Here is an 18,191-nt window from a genome sequence, read left to right as displayed (position 1 = left end):
AATATTGTGAGGATGATACATTCACACGCAGATTCAAGTGAAAACAATCGTTAAGGGTGGGGGACACAGAAAAATTATCAGTTTGAAGCTCATATGTTCTAAGTTTGAAGATCATTCCTCACAGTCTAGTGCTATCCTCAGCTCTGGGAAAACTAATGCTAGTCGCGCCCGGATTACAAACAGTCAAGTATACAAAAATATCACAAACATCAATGTTTCCCTGTTTGCCCACATGATTACATTAACGGAGTCGTCTTCGAAGAAAACTTTTGTACACGCCAACGCCCTGAATAGCCCTCGATAACAGCAGAGTGATGCGGCTGAAGTCACCCACACTTTGGCAGTACGTGTGCAGTAATAGAGCGCACCGTTGGCTGGACTAGAACGAGTATCTGTGCCTTGCATAGCCTAACCAAGATGGTCCAAAAGGGAATAATCACTATCCTGGTACCGCAAGAACATGGGTCGTCACTACTATGTGCAAACCAAGATGGTACAAAAAGGAAAAATCACTATCCTGGTACCGCAAGAACATAGATCGTCACCTGTCAATCTTTGGCTTTGTGCACATCCCGGGAGCCATGATGTCAGCCTGTTAAGTGGTCTCAGAGTTGAGTATTTGATGTTCCAAATCAAGATTTGTGGAACACAGGGCAAGTTAGCGCAATGAAGGATGCCAGCCTCCATTTCCAAAAAGGTAATAACCAAATGGCTCACTCTTCCTCCATCTTATCCTTCGACTCAGCATTTTCTTCAATTATCTCGTCCTTTGACTCAGCATTTTCTTCAATTATCTCATCCTTCGACTCAGCATTTTCTTCCTCCATATTGTCCTTTGCATCAGCATGTTCTTCCCCCTTCTTATCCTTTGTAGCCACATTACCCTCGCCATTCCCTTCATCCATCTTGTTTCCTTCCTGCATCATGTCATCCTTTGCCTTGACAGTGTCTTCCTCCATCTTATTACTGATCACTGTGTCACTTGCGCCATCATTTTCTTCCACTGTCATTCGCTTGTTTGCCTCATTCAGAACACTATCAGCACTGCCATTTTCAGGAGGGGTTGCATCAACATTATTTTCTGACACTGCTGAAGGTGGTACATTTGCCTGAGGTGCATAGTACTGCATGTATTGCATCTGTTGTGCAAAAAATGGTAGTTATGGTTCAGTTTTAAAGTAACAAAAATAAGCAACACATTTAAAATTTACATAACTGAGATATAATACTGAAGAACATACCTGACGAAGATGTTCCAGTCTGAAATTCACTAAGTGATCAATGTCTTCAATACCAGTAACATAATGAATGTTTCCAGTTTCCCCCAAAGGTCGCTCTGTAAATGGAGTGCACTCCTCAAGATTCAAGCCAAGTTTATCGGGTCTTTGGAGGAGAAGCTGGAACGTTGGCTGCAATTCGTAACACTGTTCAAACAGTGAACGACGGCAAAACACATACAAGCCCAGACGAGCACGGGACATAGCCACAATAAGTCTTCTGACATCACGGAGATGGCCCACAAAACGGGTCCGAACAAGAGAGAGTAAAATGAAATCATTTTGCTGACCCTGGAACTTGTCCACAGTGGTAACCTAGATATGGCATACAAATGGATGTCAGTACAAGAAACTCAAAAGCTGATAAACTGTTAGCTTATGAGCACAGCTCAAACAACAAATTTATTATAAATTACCTTGCTAGGCACCTCAATATTCCACGGCTTGCATCTTCTATTGATAACATCACGAATAAGAAGCTTCTGACCATTGTACGTGGTTAATATTGAAATCTTATTGGCAGGGTAGCCAATCAGGCGCATGTAGATATAGACACTAACAATATACTCGGCCTCCCCTTCATTCTGGTAGAACCAAGGAGAGGGGGCAGACTCACCTCTGCCACGATAATCAGGAACATCAACCAGCTGGTACTCAAAAGAGAACCCAGCGTTAGCTTTATGGAAGATGGCCTGCTCACGCACATAAGGCAGATCTCCAAGCTCTCTGTATCTCCAGTTATAAAGTTTAGCAATACTAGGTCTTGCACGACCCTGAGCATTGAGCTCGATATAAGGGACACCAAGACGGACAAACCTTGTAAAGAGACTCTGGTCCATGTGGCTGTACTTCTGAAATGCCATGTTCTTCACAACAGGGGGTAACTGATGGTGGTCACCAATTAAAATGCAACGTTTGAGACGAGCATAGCCATCTTCCTGTCGTTGCAGCAGCATCGGTATAAAAGTCTCTATCTCTAATATCTGTGCACTTTCTTCCATCAGCAAATTGTCAAATTTGAAACCTAATTGAAGAAAGTCTCTCCTCTTTAATGCTGCATGAGTACAAGTCATGGCAACAATCTTGGCCTGTTTAGTCATTAGATAATTTGCTCGCTCCACTGTTGACTTAAGTAGCTCAAAAGCCCTACACTCTTCCAGCTCTTGGAATATCGTAGAAAGATGTTTGAAACAACCTTTGGCCGCATGCATATCTTTCTCAAAAGACTCACCAGTAAAGATAGGTTGTGGAGTATCCAAAAAAAACTCCGAAAATGGGAATCGGTCTTTGACAAAAGAGGACTTGTCTAGATTTTGCGCACAGGCAGCTAAAAATTGTTCCCAACGGGCATAAACATGTAATAACCAGAAATATGCAGCAGTTTCACATGTGTATCCTACATCTTCAGGAAGCCGAAGAGATCTCGCCAATTTAGAAACTTCACCTAGCAGCTCCAGCCGTCGGACTAGCATAGCATTGACACGGCCTTGACGGCTAAAATCAAGATCAGTTGCCAGCTCTTGCTCACCCTGACCAAGGCGAAGAAGGTACCTAGCAGGAACATCCCTCTGGCAGAAAATGTTACATCAGATGTCCAGTAGCAAAATAACATGCAACTGATAGTTATATACAAAATATCTCACAAATTATAGAGAGCATCAAACAAACATATACTGTTCATCATATGAAGTGAATCAAGTAGTTCAGAACTCCAGTCAAAATACAAACAACAATACATGGAGATGCAACATAGTGGTTCATTTTATATGGAAGCACTCAGGATCAACATGCAACTTTTTCTATATATTCCATTGACAGAATAATTGGAAATGAAAGGAATAAAACTAGCATATTGCAATTACACGGAACAGCAGGGAAGTTATTCGATTAATTTCCAGACAGGCACAGCAACAATTAACAAGTCATTCACATTATAGCACTGATACACAGCCTCCTGAAAAAATATTAATTTATGGTAAGCGGTAAGAGTTCAGATAATATATAGTGCAGTAACAGTACCTGCATTATCTTCTCAAACAAGTCATTCAATGCCTGATTGGAATGGGTTATAATCAGCGTTCTTTGTGAAGGACAGTTGTGATATAGAACATTCAATATCTGCACAGCTGTATCTGTTTTACCCGTACCAGGAGGACCAACAACCATTGTCAACCCAGGTTGAATACCAGATATTATAGCACCAATCTACATATAAATAATATTGTCAGTGTCAGGATTTTTAAGTTGAATAAGATCCTCATTCGCCTGGAAAGCAAGCTCATTAATGCAGCACACATGCTGAGCCTAATCATATGTTGAATATAAGGTAGTACTGATATCGTACTTAAGAGAGCAAATATGCCATATACTCATATTCCAGTTGGACAACCAGGGCCTTGATTTGTGCACTCTTAGGTAAAATATTAGTTTTAGACCAGAGACGGTAACTTTAGAACTTCAAAGTTGGAATCAGCATCTTTCCAATGTTCTGCTTAGCATATATTCCCTCAAGTCACAAATATTTGATATTTTGGACATGACACGGTCTCCAACATGTACCTGTTGTGGACGCCTTTGTTGGGCGCCACTACCAAGCGCACATGGAGAATACCCAGGCGGCAGATAAAAGTGGCTAGAGATAAGCTTTGGAGTTTAGTTAAATTAGTTCGGTTGTTAGGAGAATCAATAAGATAATTAGGCAGATTGTTGAGTCGGTTGATTAGTTGAGATTGAGTGGTTAGGAGAATTTGTTAGGGCCGGCTCTATTTAATGGGCATCGGCATGATCTGATGTTTTCAAGCAATAGAAGAGTAATTAGGCTCAGAGCCTCTTCGGAGGGCGAGTTCTTATCTTCCTTTGCTAATCCCCTCTAACCCAGCCATATCATCTTGGTATCAGAGACCACATCGCTCCTACGCCTGTCCACTGCCCTGTCTTGCCACAGCATTATTGCCGTGTTCTTCCTAATCATCATCCAGCAATGGGGGATACAAGCGCCGATCTGAAGTCTTTGTCCTCCAAGCTGGACAAGCTCCTCTCGGTGGTTGAGGCCAACACCGCCGAGATCCACCATGTCAACACCCAATACGTGACCCTGAATGTGGCCGTGAATCACCTCCAGAGCAACCAGCTCGGCAACGGCAATGGGTCAAGCTCATCTGGGATGAAGGACAACGACGACCGACAAGAGCACACGTCATCTGCGGCTTCTGGAGTGCGCATCCAACGCTCTACTCCGATCATCCACAAGCTCCGATTTCCGGAGTATGACGGCTTGGAGGATCCTGTTACATGGCTTGATCGCTGTGAATAGTTCTTCTGGGCGCAACAAACGCCAGAGGAACAAGTATGGCTAGCTTCCTATTATATGACTGGCGTTGAGCAACAGTGGTACTACCGCTTGGAGAGCAATCGCGACATACCTACTTGGCCGCAATTCGTCAAATTCGTCAATGCGCGGAACGGTCCTCCCGCCCGAAGCAATCTGTTCGACGAGCTCACCCATCTACGCCACGCTGGCTTGGTGGCAAATTACCAGGATAAATTCCTGCAACTCCTGACCTGCTGCGACAACATCACCGAGCAACAACAAATCGACATCTTCACCGCTGGGTTGCGCAATCCACTGCGCACAGACGTGAAGCAGCAACGACCACCCACATTGAAGGATGTGATGGCCTTGGCGTGCGCCTTCGAACAGCGGCTCGAGCTCGACAATGATACCCCACGGCCCTTGGCCCGCTACATCCATCCACCACGCGCCGCACCAACTGCGCTGAGGGTCTTGACACCACTGGCCCTGGCCCCGACTAGCACGACAACCTCACTAACAGCGCGGCCAATTCCAGCACCGGGCACGTGCTTCTCCCGCCTTACCCCGACTGAGATGATTGAGCGCCGCAAAAATGGCCTTTGCTTCAATTGTCCGGAGAAGTTCGCTCGGGACCACCTCAAACATTGCTCCATGAAAGGTATCTACCTTCTCGAGCTTGATGAAGGCTCCGAGGTGGAGGATGACTACCACGACGACACAGTTGAGATCTCCCTCAACGCGCTCATTGGCATCCAGACCAGCACTACGATGCAGCTTGTCGCTCACGTCGCTAGTGCACCGCTCCGCACACTGGTGGACTCTGGGTCCACCCACTCCTTTATCACCTTAGACAAGGCACGCCGCACCGGGCTGGTGCCAATTCCCCTGCCCGACATCAGCGTCAGTGTGGACAATGGTGATAGGATCACCAGCACGGGAATCTGTCGCGACGTCGTCATCTCCATTGGACAAATACGATGTCGTTCTCGGATGTCAGTGGTTATGTACGCTCGGACCCGTCCTCTAGGACTTTGAGCGGCTCACCATTGCGTTCTGGCGACACGACCACGGGGTCAAGCGGTCTGGGGCAGCCACGACGCTAACATCGAGTCTGCACACAACATCATCGGCCGACCTCCAACAGTAGTTGCTCGTGGAATTCGTCGACATCTTCGAGGAACCACAAGGTCTTCCCCCAACACGTTGGTTTGAGCACCGGATCCATCTACTTCCGGACACAGGCCGATTGTCGTGCGACCTTACAGGGATGAGATCGAGAGGCTATGCGACGACATGCTTCGACACGGCCTCATCCAACCAAGCACATTAGCCTTCTCTCGGGTCCTCCTAGTCCGCAAGCACAACAACAGCTGGCGGTTCTGCTTCGACTATAGAGCCCTCAACGCTAAGACGGTCAAAGATAAATTCCCAATACCCATCGTCGACGAAATGCTAGATGAGTTGAAGGGCGCCCGCTTCTTCTCCAAGCTGGACCTTCGTAGCAGCTATCATCAGGTGTTGATGCACCCCGCAACGATCGAGATGACAGCATTTCGCACCCACCATGGCCACTTTGAATTCTTGGTCATGCCGTTCGGATTGACGAATGCGCCATCAACCTTTGAGACCTTGATGAACAACATCCTCAAGCCCTTCATCCACCGGTTTGTACTTGTGTTCTTTGATGACATCCTCATGTACGGCCCCACCTAGGCCGAACACCTCCAGCAAGTGCGTATGGTGTTCCAAGCGATGTGCGACAACAAGCTCTACCTCAAGCGCACCAAGTGTAGCTTCGGCGAGGCTTCGATATCGTACTTGGGCCACATTATCTCGCATCAAGGGGTGGCTATGGACCTGGCAAAGATTGCGGCAATGCAAGTGTGGCTGCGACCAACATCCGTGCGCGCACTCAAGGGCTTCCTTGTCTTAACGGGCTACTATCGCAAGTTTATCAAGAACTACGGCGCCATAGCGCCGCGCCTGGCACAACTTTTAGAGGCTTTCGTGTGGTCACCGAAGGCCAACCACTCATTTGAGACCCTGCACCGCGCCTTGACAGAAGGGCACGTGCTACAGCGGCTGGATTTCAGCTAGCGCTTCATCGTCGATTGTGACGCGTCGGGCTCTGGATTCGACGCAGTGCTTAATCAAGAGGGTGGGCCGGTCGCCTTCTGGATTCGGCGCAGTGCTTAATCAAGAGGGTGGGCCGGTCGCCTTCTTCAGCCACGCCATCGCACCACATCACGCCAAGCTAGCGGCGTACGAGGGAGAGCTCGTCTTGGTCCAAGCGATGCGCCACTAGCGGCCATACCTGTGGCCACGCCCGTTTCTTGTTCGCACTGACCACTTTAGCTTGAAATTTCTTCTAGATCAACAGCTCACGACAATTCCCCAACAATTGGGTCAGCAAACTGTTCGACTACAATTTCGTGGTGGAATTTCGACCAGGCAAGCTCAACACCACGACAGATGCATTTTTGTGCCATGACGAGGACGCATGGTGGCACGAGCTATGTCCAGTCCCGACTTCGCCTTGTTTGCTGAATTCCGCAAGGAGGCTACGGCACTGCCCGAGGTGCCGGTGAAGGTGGCCGCCATCCAGGCGAGGACGGCGGGCGACAAATGGTCCATTGTCGATGGCCTTGTCCTCTACTACAACTACATCTTCGTCCCGGCATCATCCGCATTATGGCCACGCATTCTGGCCGTAGCTCATGGCGCAGGACATGAAGGCGTCCAAAAAACTCTGCATCGGCTCCGGTCATCCTTCTATCCGCAGGAAACACGGCTGGTGCGGGAGTACATCCAAAGTTGTGATGTCTATCAGTGCAACAAAACCGAGCCATCTCCACCCCGCGAGCCTCATGAAGCCACTAGACATTCCTAGCACAGTCTGGACAGACATAGCCATGGACTTTGTCGAAAACTTTCCAAAGATCTATGGCAAGTCGGTGGTGTTAACAGTGGTCGACCGTTTTTCCAAGTACGCGCATTTCATCACGCTCGGGCACCCCTACACAACTGTTTCAGTGGCTTAGGCCTTCTTCGACAACGTCGTCCGGCTGCATGGGGTTCCCTGCCCCATCGTGAGCGACAGGGACCCCGTGTTCACTAGCACATTCTGGACAGAGCTCTTTGGCCTCACTGGTGTCGAGCTGCGACTTAGCTCAGCATTCCACCCGCAGACAGATGGCCAAGCGAAGGTGACCAACCAAATCTTGGGAGTCTACCTCCGGTGTCTTGACGGGGATCGATCACGTTCGTGGCATCGGTGGTTACCGTGGGTTGAATATATTTAAAAATTATTGATAGTCCGAGTTTAAAAGTTTGACTGGAGGGAGCAAAAGTCAAGTACTTGTGACTGGAGGGAGCAATAAAAGACTAAAGAGTAAAGACACTCTAATGCACTCAAGAAACGCTCTAAAAATGCCTTCATACTAACACATTTGTTACCACACACGCATCAATTGAAATCATTGGTTTATCTCAGAGCCTGAAGAGTACCTGAGTGGGTGTGAACCTCACTGAGTTCTGTTTAGGTTTATCTTGAGGATACGGCCCAGGATCAGCTGGAATATAAGTCTCAACAACTAGTTTCTCTTTCTGAGACCCTCCATCAACCATATAATCATTGTTCTTAGCCGTCAAATTGGAGTTCACATTGCCGGGTAGAGCATGACTGCTTTCCCTCATTTTTTTGGACAGCCTAATCTTAAAAGGAGGGCTTGGATGCAGGTTTTCTGTACCATCTGAATTGACAAAGGTAACCTAAAAATAATTTGGATCATTAGAATCTTCAGGATCAAAGATGAAATATACCCACTTTAAGAAAGCAAGACAGAGTCAAAATATTTACCTGGTAATCTGGAAAGCTTTGCTGTACATGGTTAGCATCAAGAAAAGTATCCTTAAAATCAATAACTTCCAGAAGATCAGGCATATTTATCCACTGCGCAGCAGAAGGATTTCCATAACCCAGGAATGTGTTATGCAACCATTCAGGAACTACACATGTTTCATTCATTAGATCACGTATAGATTCCAAGATTGCTTTGAAATTATTCTCCTTGGGTTTCCTTCTCATTAGAATATTAAATGTTCCATACACATTTTCTGCACCCTTCTCTGCTGTCTCAGTAACATCAATGTGGTACTGTGCAGTATCTAAGGCAATTCTGACAGTACGAATCTCGCCCTTGGGTGCTTTCCGCTCTTCTCTCTTTATCCTTCCTGTGAAGTCATTCATGAGTGTTCCTTCTTCATCACGGATTTCAATAACCTCACATCCACGTACATATTGCAATCCTAGCCTTTCTGGCACAATTGAGTTTGCAGCCTCTTCAGGACTAAGAGGTTCAAAAGATGGACGGATTGACAGCAAAAAAAGAACATCATGTTCCTTCAGAGCATCCCATTCAGATTTTATCTGTGGCCTGTAGCTTGATATGCTGAAAGTAACCTCAGCAGTTACAGCAGAAGGCTTAACTTCTCCAATGTTTGGCTGCTTCATTTCTGTAATCTTAAATTCCTTGATAGGAACAGCCATTCTAGACCATCCACGGAAGGCAGTATCTCCCTCATTGTTTATATAAGCATGTAGATGAGGAACAGCTTCCTGAATGTCTTCACGGATTTCATATGTCGATTCAAGACGAAACAGATTAAAATTCCTCAACAAATAATCATGAAGTGTCAGGAATTGGAGATTGAGTTTTGGGAGGGCAAGACAGCCTTCTCCTGAGTAATTAATGCTAGGAACAAGGCTCTCATCCCACATGATCTGCTCATTTGGATAAAGAGGAAGTGCATTTACTGCATCTTTTTGGGATTGACGCTTCTCAAAAAAAGCAACTAGGACTTCAATAAGAAAATCACGCCTTCCGCTGCATGGGTCTTTCTCTGAGATTAATTTAAGCTGCTTATAAAAGGAGATATTAGCACCTCAAAAAGTATGCACTCAGTTACACATGAAAAATAAAATTTTCATGTTTAGCACAAATAAGCAATAAGGAAATATTACACTAATGAACCATAAGGAAAGTTTCTAAGCAAACTCCACTATGAAACTGATTTGTTATTTAAGTATGAAAGCAAATAAAATGGGGGATATTTGCTGCCATCAAGATAACTTCTCTGAACTCTCTGACTGGTGGCTCGGTATTTGTTTTCCATTATGGTCATTTGACCATGGATGGCATTTAACCCTTCATGAAACAATAGCATGGCACATGCTAGGGCGAACTAAACATGCACATAAGAAAAATGAGAAGTATTTATTTGGTAAATAACATGTGGAAGTCTGTTTTACTGCTTCTGCAGACATAATTTGATGGAAATTATCCCATAAATATCTCACACATTTATAGGCCTAAAGAAGTCAGTGCATGTTCACATGTCAGTGCTGTCTGTGCTGCCTGTGGGGGCAATATCAGGTGTATCCCCTATTTTTGATGATGCTCAAATGCAAACCCAAGGGAGGCAATTCAATTTGAATTTCACTAAGGTAATATTTAATTTCACTAAAGGTCTGCATAATCTATCTAAGCTGTGCACCTTATCCACCTGAAACCCCACTTCAATCAGCCCCATTCTATTTCATATCTGTGCCCTGCTACAGAGGTCTCATTTAGGTGCAATCCCCCATGACAGAACGATGTATGCTCATTAGTTACACGAAAACAGGACAGGGTAATGTGCAGCAGTGAACTAGTTGATAAGCTCAAGCCCTCAATAAATGGCTTATCTGAGTTGGTAATGATGTTCTAGACAACACACCTAACAATCTTAACTCAAAAAAGTTTCACAGTTTAGTTCCTTGTGATCAAATATCACAAGATGTGGGACAAACCCGAGACAACCATAGTTGTCATGGTGTCGAGATACCGTCGCCATAACGTCAATACATCGATGTGGCGGGGAACGGCGTCTTGCGACAAGGACGCCACGGCTCCGGTGTGTATGCCATCCGTGGCGCCTGTTTGGTGTCGTGTGGTGCCGTTTTGTGTTGTGGCAGGCACAATAGAGGATTAGAGGGTGAGGGTGAGGGAATAGGGATACCCTAGCCTGAGCCGCCGCCGCTCGGATCTCCAGCCGTCCCCGCCTCTGCGTCCGCCTCGGATCTCCGGCCAGCCACTCCGCCCGCCTCTCCGGCCTGCCTGCGTGCTGCGTGCGTGCGTGAGTGGAGGAGGGGGTAGCTAACATGGCAACTGCTGCTGTGCTGCGTGCGTGAGTGGAGGGGGTAGCTAACATGGCGGCTGCTGCTGTGCTGCGTGAGTGGAGGAGGGGGTAGCTAATATGGGCTGGATGGGATAATAGGGTTAGAGAATGAGTTGAGGGGTTGATTTTGTGGGCTGGCTTGGTGGACTGGACAGCATGGCAGCCTACTTATTAATTCTTCTTGTCTTTGTTTAGCTGCACACTAGTTCTTCAGCTGAAGAAGATGAGGAAGAGGGAGAGGAAGAAGTACCCTCAGCTCTACTCAAGTTAGCTTCGGCTATTTCAAGTGCCTGTTGAGCTTCTTCTGGATCAATGTCACTACACAAAAAGGAAGCGACTCATAGAATGGCAGAGGCAAATAGAAGATCATTGTGGATGATCATATCCTAGACTATAATGTATGTATTTGCCAGGCCAATGTCTGTATGGCGTTGGCACACCGTGCGCCATAAGCGCTGTAAAGTTGCAAAGGTGGTGGGTTGCTGCACCTCGCCACACCGCCGTAACAACTATAGAGACAACATGAGAAAGCATGCCAAGAACAACAGTGCAACACTGGCTTGAGTTTCTCGAAGCCACGACAAAGGAGAGGACTTTTTTCCAAGTTCACCAACAAACAGGTACAGCCATGCAATTGGAGATGCTTGAGAGTTTAAGATAATAACATGCTACAGACAGGATACTATTTAAATGTATCCTGTGCAAATTTAAATTTTCTGTGATAACACTCTGGAAATATTTGTGATAATTAAGTTTTGAGGGGCACATTTACTATATTTTGTCCTTCAATTAAACAGTAGCTTCGCTGGTATGCATGCATTTTCTATGCTACTATCTTAGCTAAGGTCTGGAGACTGGAGTAGCATCAGACTTCTCACATTTAAATAGTAACTATGTGAAAATTCTAACCTTATTACAAACCAGATCTTGCAATTCCACATCTGACAAGACAAGCAGCTTTTTTGTTAAATCAGCTCGCTTATGGAGTGAACCAATACTAGACAACGCAAAATCCCGCAACTGCAAAAAATTAAAAACGAAAATTGCTATTTGCCTTCAGCTTTACTGCTATTGTACAAGAAACCAAACTAAAAAAATGGAAGTCAAAATAGATAACAAGGTGCACACCTTAGGCACTTGTTTAAATGCTAGCAGCTGAAAAGCTTGAAAACGGGAATAATGAGCTTGCAGGACATCATCATCACTGAGCTGTGTTCCAGAATGATCATTTATTTCAAAGCCTTCATAGAACTGCAGCAAGTCAACCAACTGTGCAAAAAGGCGTCCTTTTTCATGAGTATAGAGTGCACTTAAATGGCACTTAGCAACAACAGCAACATCAGCAACTAGTGGCCTCAAAAACCTGCAGATAATAACCAACATAAGTGGGTAACAAAAATGTCATGTAAACAAATACAAGCTAAGCTTTGTTAATATTGCCACTTGATGGCAATATTTAAATGAACAAGATCTTCCTTCACTTAGGAATAGCTTGTGTTTTCATGAATAGTAAGGAAATATATGTAAAAATGCAATGGAAAAATGTTATAAGGACATGTTAGGAACAAACAGAGAACCATATCAAGGAGTTCATGTTCAGTTATGACAATATGCGGATAGGAAGATTCATACAGCAGAAAGATTAACACCCTTGAATGGAGCACGATACACTGGTTTACAAAGTGCTCAGGGTGGAAAGAACAAGGCACTCATAAACTTATTTTTATGACTCCAATTGATGCACAAGGACTTTGAAAATTGCATGGTCACAAAAGGCAGTTACTCTGAATGTAAATTGTGCCCCATGCCTTAAACATCAATAGGTTTCCATTTGGATCCATGAGCTTGAGAACAGAACATGTAAGTACCTAAAGCACTGATAAGTGGATATGTGTTACATTGCACATGAGCTTCAATTTGCATTGACCAGAACGAGTGACGCAATTTTGCAAAATTATGGGCCTGGATGTTAAAGTTCCCACTTCTCAAGTTCTTAGATCTAAGTGGAACGCGCACATAAATTAGAATGACCCGGGATACAGTCTACTGTTATACTAATCAAAGGTGCTGGCAAACCAGAGAAGTGACTACATACCGTCTAGTAGGAAGCTGGCTCAACATGTCAATCAAAAATTCCATGAATCTCTCACAGTATAAGACACAGGAATCATCAAACTGCCCACCGAGTGACTCGTTCAACAAAGACTCTTCACTGCCATCTTGACTGGATAATATGACATTCGAATCAAGAATCTACACAGAAGTTTCACAGGAGTTAAGAAAAATTCACGTCTAACAACAACAAAGTAATAAGAATAGTTTCAAAGGTACACCTCCAGGAATTCTTCGATTAGATTCCTAAGGAATTTATTCTCAAGCATTTCCGAAGGATTGGTAGGTTGGTCAGCCCTTTTGGCTTCCTTTGCTTCTTTTCGTTTGATTTTGGTCCACTTCTTAATCAATTCAGGGTTAAGGCAGAGTTCCATCTGTACATGTTTGAAACGGAGATAAGAACCCAAAGGTAGGAACAGAAAAGAAACTATTCTTACTGAAGAACAAACTAAACTTACCTGAAGTCGTCCAAAGGAAAGAGTATGCCACAGCTTTAGGCTTACTAACTGAAGTATAGTTTCCCGGACAAGTTCATCCTCCAAACTCTGCAGCAAAGCATGAAATACATGGCCACTGTAAGAATTAAGTTCTGACACAGTTCACACGGGGTGACAATCCCAATAAACAGTGTATAAAAGGACAATCTTCATAACTAGTTTTAAAATTATAAATGCATGTGCTTATAAACTTAAAAGATTTAAGAAGGAATATAAGACACATAGATCAATTCAATGAGAAACTTATATGGATGTTCAGGCTCAGCATCATGAAGAATTATCTGGTAGTTGTCTGGTTGAACAGAAACTATTAAACAAAATACATCCCAGAAAACGAGCATCAACATATGATGCAAATACTCTATTTACAGAAAATGTAATAAGTACCTGAAATGCATTTATCATGAACAAGAGATAATTTGTTTTCTCTGCCATAGTAAGGGCCCTTTCCTGCAAGATAACATAAGAAGAAGAAAAATCCAGAATAAACATTGCAATGTCCTAATATTTTCGTAAGGAGTCCACAAGACAAGATACAACATGAGAACAGAAGTTTAAGGTTGGAACTGGAAATACAACTGAACTGTTTGTCTCACAGATAGCTCACACGTATAACAAGTAACAAAAAGGTAAACAAAATACAACCAGCAAAATCTTATCCCCTTATTCACTTCAACTCTATGAACCCTGCACAAAATAACATCCTAGTAGCCTACTGTACCCAACATTGCAAAGAACCAGTACCAGAGCATCTGAGTAAGAACTTCTGCTTAGCACAAGCTCTTCAACTGGAGCTTGAACAATTAAACAGCAAATTGAGGAATCATCATCAGCACAACAGAATCAACCTCAACAGCCAAATCCCTCATGCTTTTGTAATCCAATCTCATATTCACAATTACACCACCAACTATAGTGGCTAGTGACTACATCTCACTGCCTCTTACATTTTGGCTAATGTGAGATGCATACAATTCCAGTAGCTCCTGCACACTAATTGCAAGTTGAGTGGGCTCAGTTCCTCCATGTAACTATTAACGCGTTTTGGTAGCAACAATTCAACTACTAAAACAATCGTGCTCACCCAAATTAACCAAGCTACACCAAATAAAAATACATCAAAGTAGATACACAGATAACCAACTCTAAATCCAAAAATGCAGGGTAAGCTCTGGCAAGCAAATAGATAAGTACGGAAAATCAACACAAACCTCTCCCTTGAGCTTGAGAACCAGCCACAGGAACCCCTTGAACGCATCCTTACGGTCATGGAAACATGTCCACGCCGCTACATTCTCCCGAAACTGCATACAAGATCCAAACCATGTCAGAAACCCTAGAAATCACACAAGGGCCTAGCAGTAAGCCCTCCAAACCGATTCCGTGGCGGAGGTTTTCCACGCGCATCACCTTCTCGTTGACCATGAGGATGATGGACATAACGTGCTCAAAGGAGGAGTCGGCCGGGTCGAAGTGCGGCCAGAGGTAGTTCTCGAGGTACTGGCTGACCTCGAGGATCATGACGCGGTGCAGCGGCACGGTCTTCCGCCCGCGCCCCTCGACGCGGAGCTCGGTGGCGTAGATCTTCCTGACGAGGTCCGCGTCGAAGGCCGCTGCGGCCGCGGGCGTGCCCCAGTGCTCGGCGGCGACGCGGGTGAGGCGGTCCCGCTGGATGTCGAGGAGCGTGATGGAGGCGCCGCCGGTGGATGCGGGAGCCTTGTCGGGCGCCGCGGCGGGGGCGGCGTCCGAGGGGAGCGGGTACTCCGCGGCGCGGGGGTTTCGAAACTCGAAGACGCCGGTGCCGTAGACCTTCGGCATGGCTGCGGACCGCGGGGTTTATGGTTTGGAGGGGTTACCGGGGTTTGGGGGTTTAGGGTTTGGGCGGGAGGTGGTAGAAGAAGCGGGTGTGGGAGCGGCGGCGGCGTCGAGGGCGGCGGCGTTGAGAGGAGAGGGATCTGAAAGGGGGTGTTTAGCCTGACGCCGCCATTCTTTGGCTCGAGCGAGCTGTACCGCAGCAGCAGCCAACACGGTCCCGCTTCGTTTAGGTTGAGGTACAGCTCCGTCCGAGGCAGACCGTCAGGCCCTCCGCGGGGTTTTCTACAAAACAGCCGTAGTGGGATGGCGAAGTGCCGTGGGATGTGCATCGGACGACTTACGGCCACCGCCACCATGGTTTGCACAGAAGATTTCGCCTCAAAGATCGCAGGCCGGAAGCTGGACGCCTGGACCTCAATGTCTCGCGATTTCCTCCTCCATCCCCACCTGCAGCTGCAGCCGCAGCCAAATACCCCATTCCGCAACACATCGCCAGCGGCTCCTCCGCGGACCTGCTCCTCTGCGGCTCCCCGTCAGGCCCTCCTCGTCCGAGGCTCCCTCATTGGCCCTGCTCCTCTATCAAACCCTCCTCGTCTACAGCTCCTCCATCGATCCTGCTCCTCCTCGGCACTCCTCCTCCAGGGTGCCCCCATCGGCCCTCCTCCGCGGCACCCCCGTCGGCCCTGGCTCTCCTCCTCGGTTCTTCGAGGTGTACGAGGGAGAAGTTCTTGACGCCATTGGAGAGGAGGCACGAGGCAAGAGGAGGTGTTGTACGGTTGTGGCTGAGCAGTGGAGTGTGTGGCTTCAATTGCAAAGAGGCGGAGAACAAGAGCCGCAGCTACTATGGTGTGCATCACGGAAGAGTTGCTATTCTGTTGAAAGAATTAGCTTGTAAATTGTTGGTGCAGAACGTGTATTGAGATGACCAATCTTTAAACCAATTTGTATATATTGTGTAACTGGTTTTTGGTTAGGTAACTTGTGATGTTCAAAATTATGATGTTCTTGACTCCCTGTTCTATTTTTCCATCATCTGTCAACTTGTGATGTTCAAAATTCAAACCAAAATTGTTTGATTGTCAAAACTATTAAATAATTAGGTTAGTGAGCATGACCAATTGGGGTTCGCAAAGTTAGTCTTGCTTGCACTTGGGCTTAACTTCTACCTACTTCAAAGTTGGCTTTGAGACCAACTCTGAAGCAATTTGTGTTAAAGGAAGAGCAGAGGTGTACTGTATGAATCTTACATGTTCAGTTTAAGTGATTACCAAGCATCAAGCTAACCTGAACCGAAAGCCTGTATTTGTTGAGCTGTAATTGGGCTGCTGGGATTGCTAAAGAAAAAAAAATAACACTGATGGCATATGTTTTGTTGCACAAAATAATATCAAACTTTCTTATAAATTTGTAAAGAGTTAACATCCAGAAGCCTATTACGGATAGAAGTTATGACATGCATTTGCGAGCACACAACAGCGATATGCCTCTCCAGACTGAATGTATCACCAGTTCAACATCTTCTATGACTTCATTTCAGCAAACAACACCATACCATGCCAAAATAGCAAAATATTAACTCTGCAACATGTGTTTGCCAAAACATAATCCCTGCAACACTTTCGAACAAAGTAGCAAATATATGTTTGCCAAACACAAAGATGATCACAACCTGCATTTCTTCTCATAAGTTATCTCCATTTCTTCTAGCAGTTTTCCATCTGCATCATAAACAATCTCTCGCTTGCAATTTTTTGTCATCTTTTTAGGACATAGTAACTAGGTAACTCATTCAATTTTGCACCGCGTAGTACATATATAATATAACGGCAAGGATAACCAAGTCTTTGAAATAACATGCAAGAGCAGTGAGCAATCATGATGGTTAAATCAAGGTTGACTCTTACCTTGGGACCATCATCAACTATGGAATATATTTTGAAACAACCGTTCTGCCTCATCCTATCAACAATACAATGGTCCCTGAAAGCCAACACCTCCTTCTAAAACTGCAAAAATATCTCATATGTCAACACCTCACTGGCATGTTTCTCAATTGGCCATCATGTCTTCAGTATTGGTTTTGTATGGAGGCTAGCATTGTCTCGTATCAACTCTTTTTGTCATTGTTCTCCGACTGCAGTAGCAAACCGAACCCAAAACTCGACCAAAGTATATTTGTAACCAATGAAACAATTGAAAAAAGAGTTAGCACTCTTTGACCTTGAAGTTGTTCTAAGAATGTCACCCAAGAATGTGTTCCTGAAGTAAGCAGGTATCCATGATGCACGAATGTGATACCGGTAAGCTAGCCATTCATTGTCTTCCAATCCGTACTCCATAATCATTTTATATCATTCTGATTCAAACTCCTCAGTTGTTTCGGAAAAATATACGCAATGGTTGACACGTTTATAAAACTCTTTGTCCTCCCTCACAGGTGAACCAACCTTATTCAAAAACTTCATCAAAATGTGCCACATGCATAATCTATGTATGGTAGTAGAGAAGACTTTAGCGATGGTTGCCTTCATGCTAGCATCTTCATCAGTTATGATAAGTCTGGATGCAAACCCCTATTGCTTTCAAGAATGTATTGAACAACCATACATATGATTTTATTGTCTCATCAAGAATCAGTGCAGTCCCCAATAATACACAACTTCCATGGTGGTTAACTCCAGTAAATAGTGTAAACTTCATGTTGTACTCGTTTGTGCTATATGTAGAATTAAAAGAGATCAACTCCTCAAAATGTGAGTAATTCTTCCTACAAGTCGTATCTGCCCAAAAGATGTGTACCAACTTGCCATCTTCATCAACAACATAGTAATAAAACCCTAAATTGATGGAGTTCTTTTTAGCAAGATTGGCAACAAATATCTGTGCATCTCTTGTCTTTATCAAAATTCTCAAGTTACCATGATAACTCTGTAGGTCTTTCTTCATGCATCCCACATT

General features: G+C 45.0%; 1 protein-coding gene across 4 annotated transcripts; it reads right to left on the bottom strand.

Moving 5' to 3' along the window:
- Positions 1-62: 62 nt before the first annotated feature.
- LOC133912612 (uncharacterized) lies at positions 63-15,794 on the bottom strand. 4 transcript variants are annotated; one of them, XR_009908834.1, is made up of 15 exons: positions 14,829-15,794; positions 14,630-14,722; positions 13,806-13,868; positions 13,380-13,466; positions 13,143-13,295; positions 12,905-13,062; positions 11,938-12,172; positions 11,719-11,829; positions 8,450-9,508; positions 8,098-8,361; positions 3,297-3,482; positions 1,694-2,845; positions 1,242-1,592; positions 546-1,139; positions 63-444 (listed from the first exon to the last, which is right to left on the bottom strand). XR_009908834.1 is itself a non-coding variant. In XM_062355444.1 (14 exons), exons 1-14 carry the CDS (start codon positions 15,234-15,236, stop codon positions 714-716), a joined length of 4,746 nt encoding a protein of 1,581 aa, XP_062211428.1. In that variant the 5' UTR covers positions 15,237-15,794; the 3' UTR covers positions 63-713. The 4 variants fall into 4 exon arrangements, 2 of the variants coding, with proteins under 2 accessions (XP_062211428.1, XP_062211429.1); XR_009908835.1 differs by having other exon boundaries at positions 63-408; XM_062355444.1 differs by having other exon boundaries at positions 63-1,139.
- Positions 15,795-18,191: the final 2,397 nt, after the last annotated feature.

Source organism: Phragmites australis, chromosome 3 (genome assembly GCF_958298935.1).
Source record: "Phragmites australis chromosome 3, lpPhrAust1.1, whole genome shotgun sequence".
In the NCBI taxonomy this organism is placed as follows: domain Eukaryota; kingdom Viridiplantae; phylum Streptophyta; class Magnoliopsida; order Poales; family Poaceae; genus Phragmites; species Phragmites australis.
This window is presented reverse-complemented; position numbering and strand designations above follow the sequence as displayed.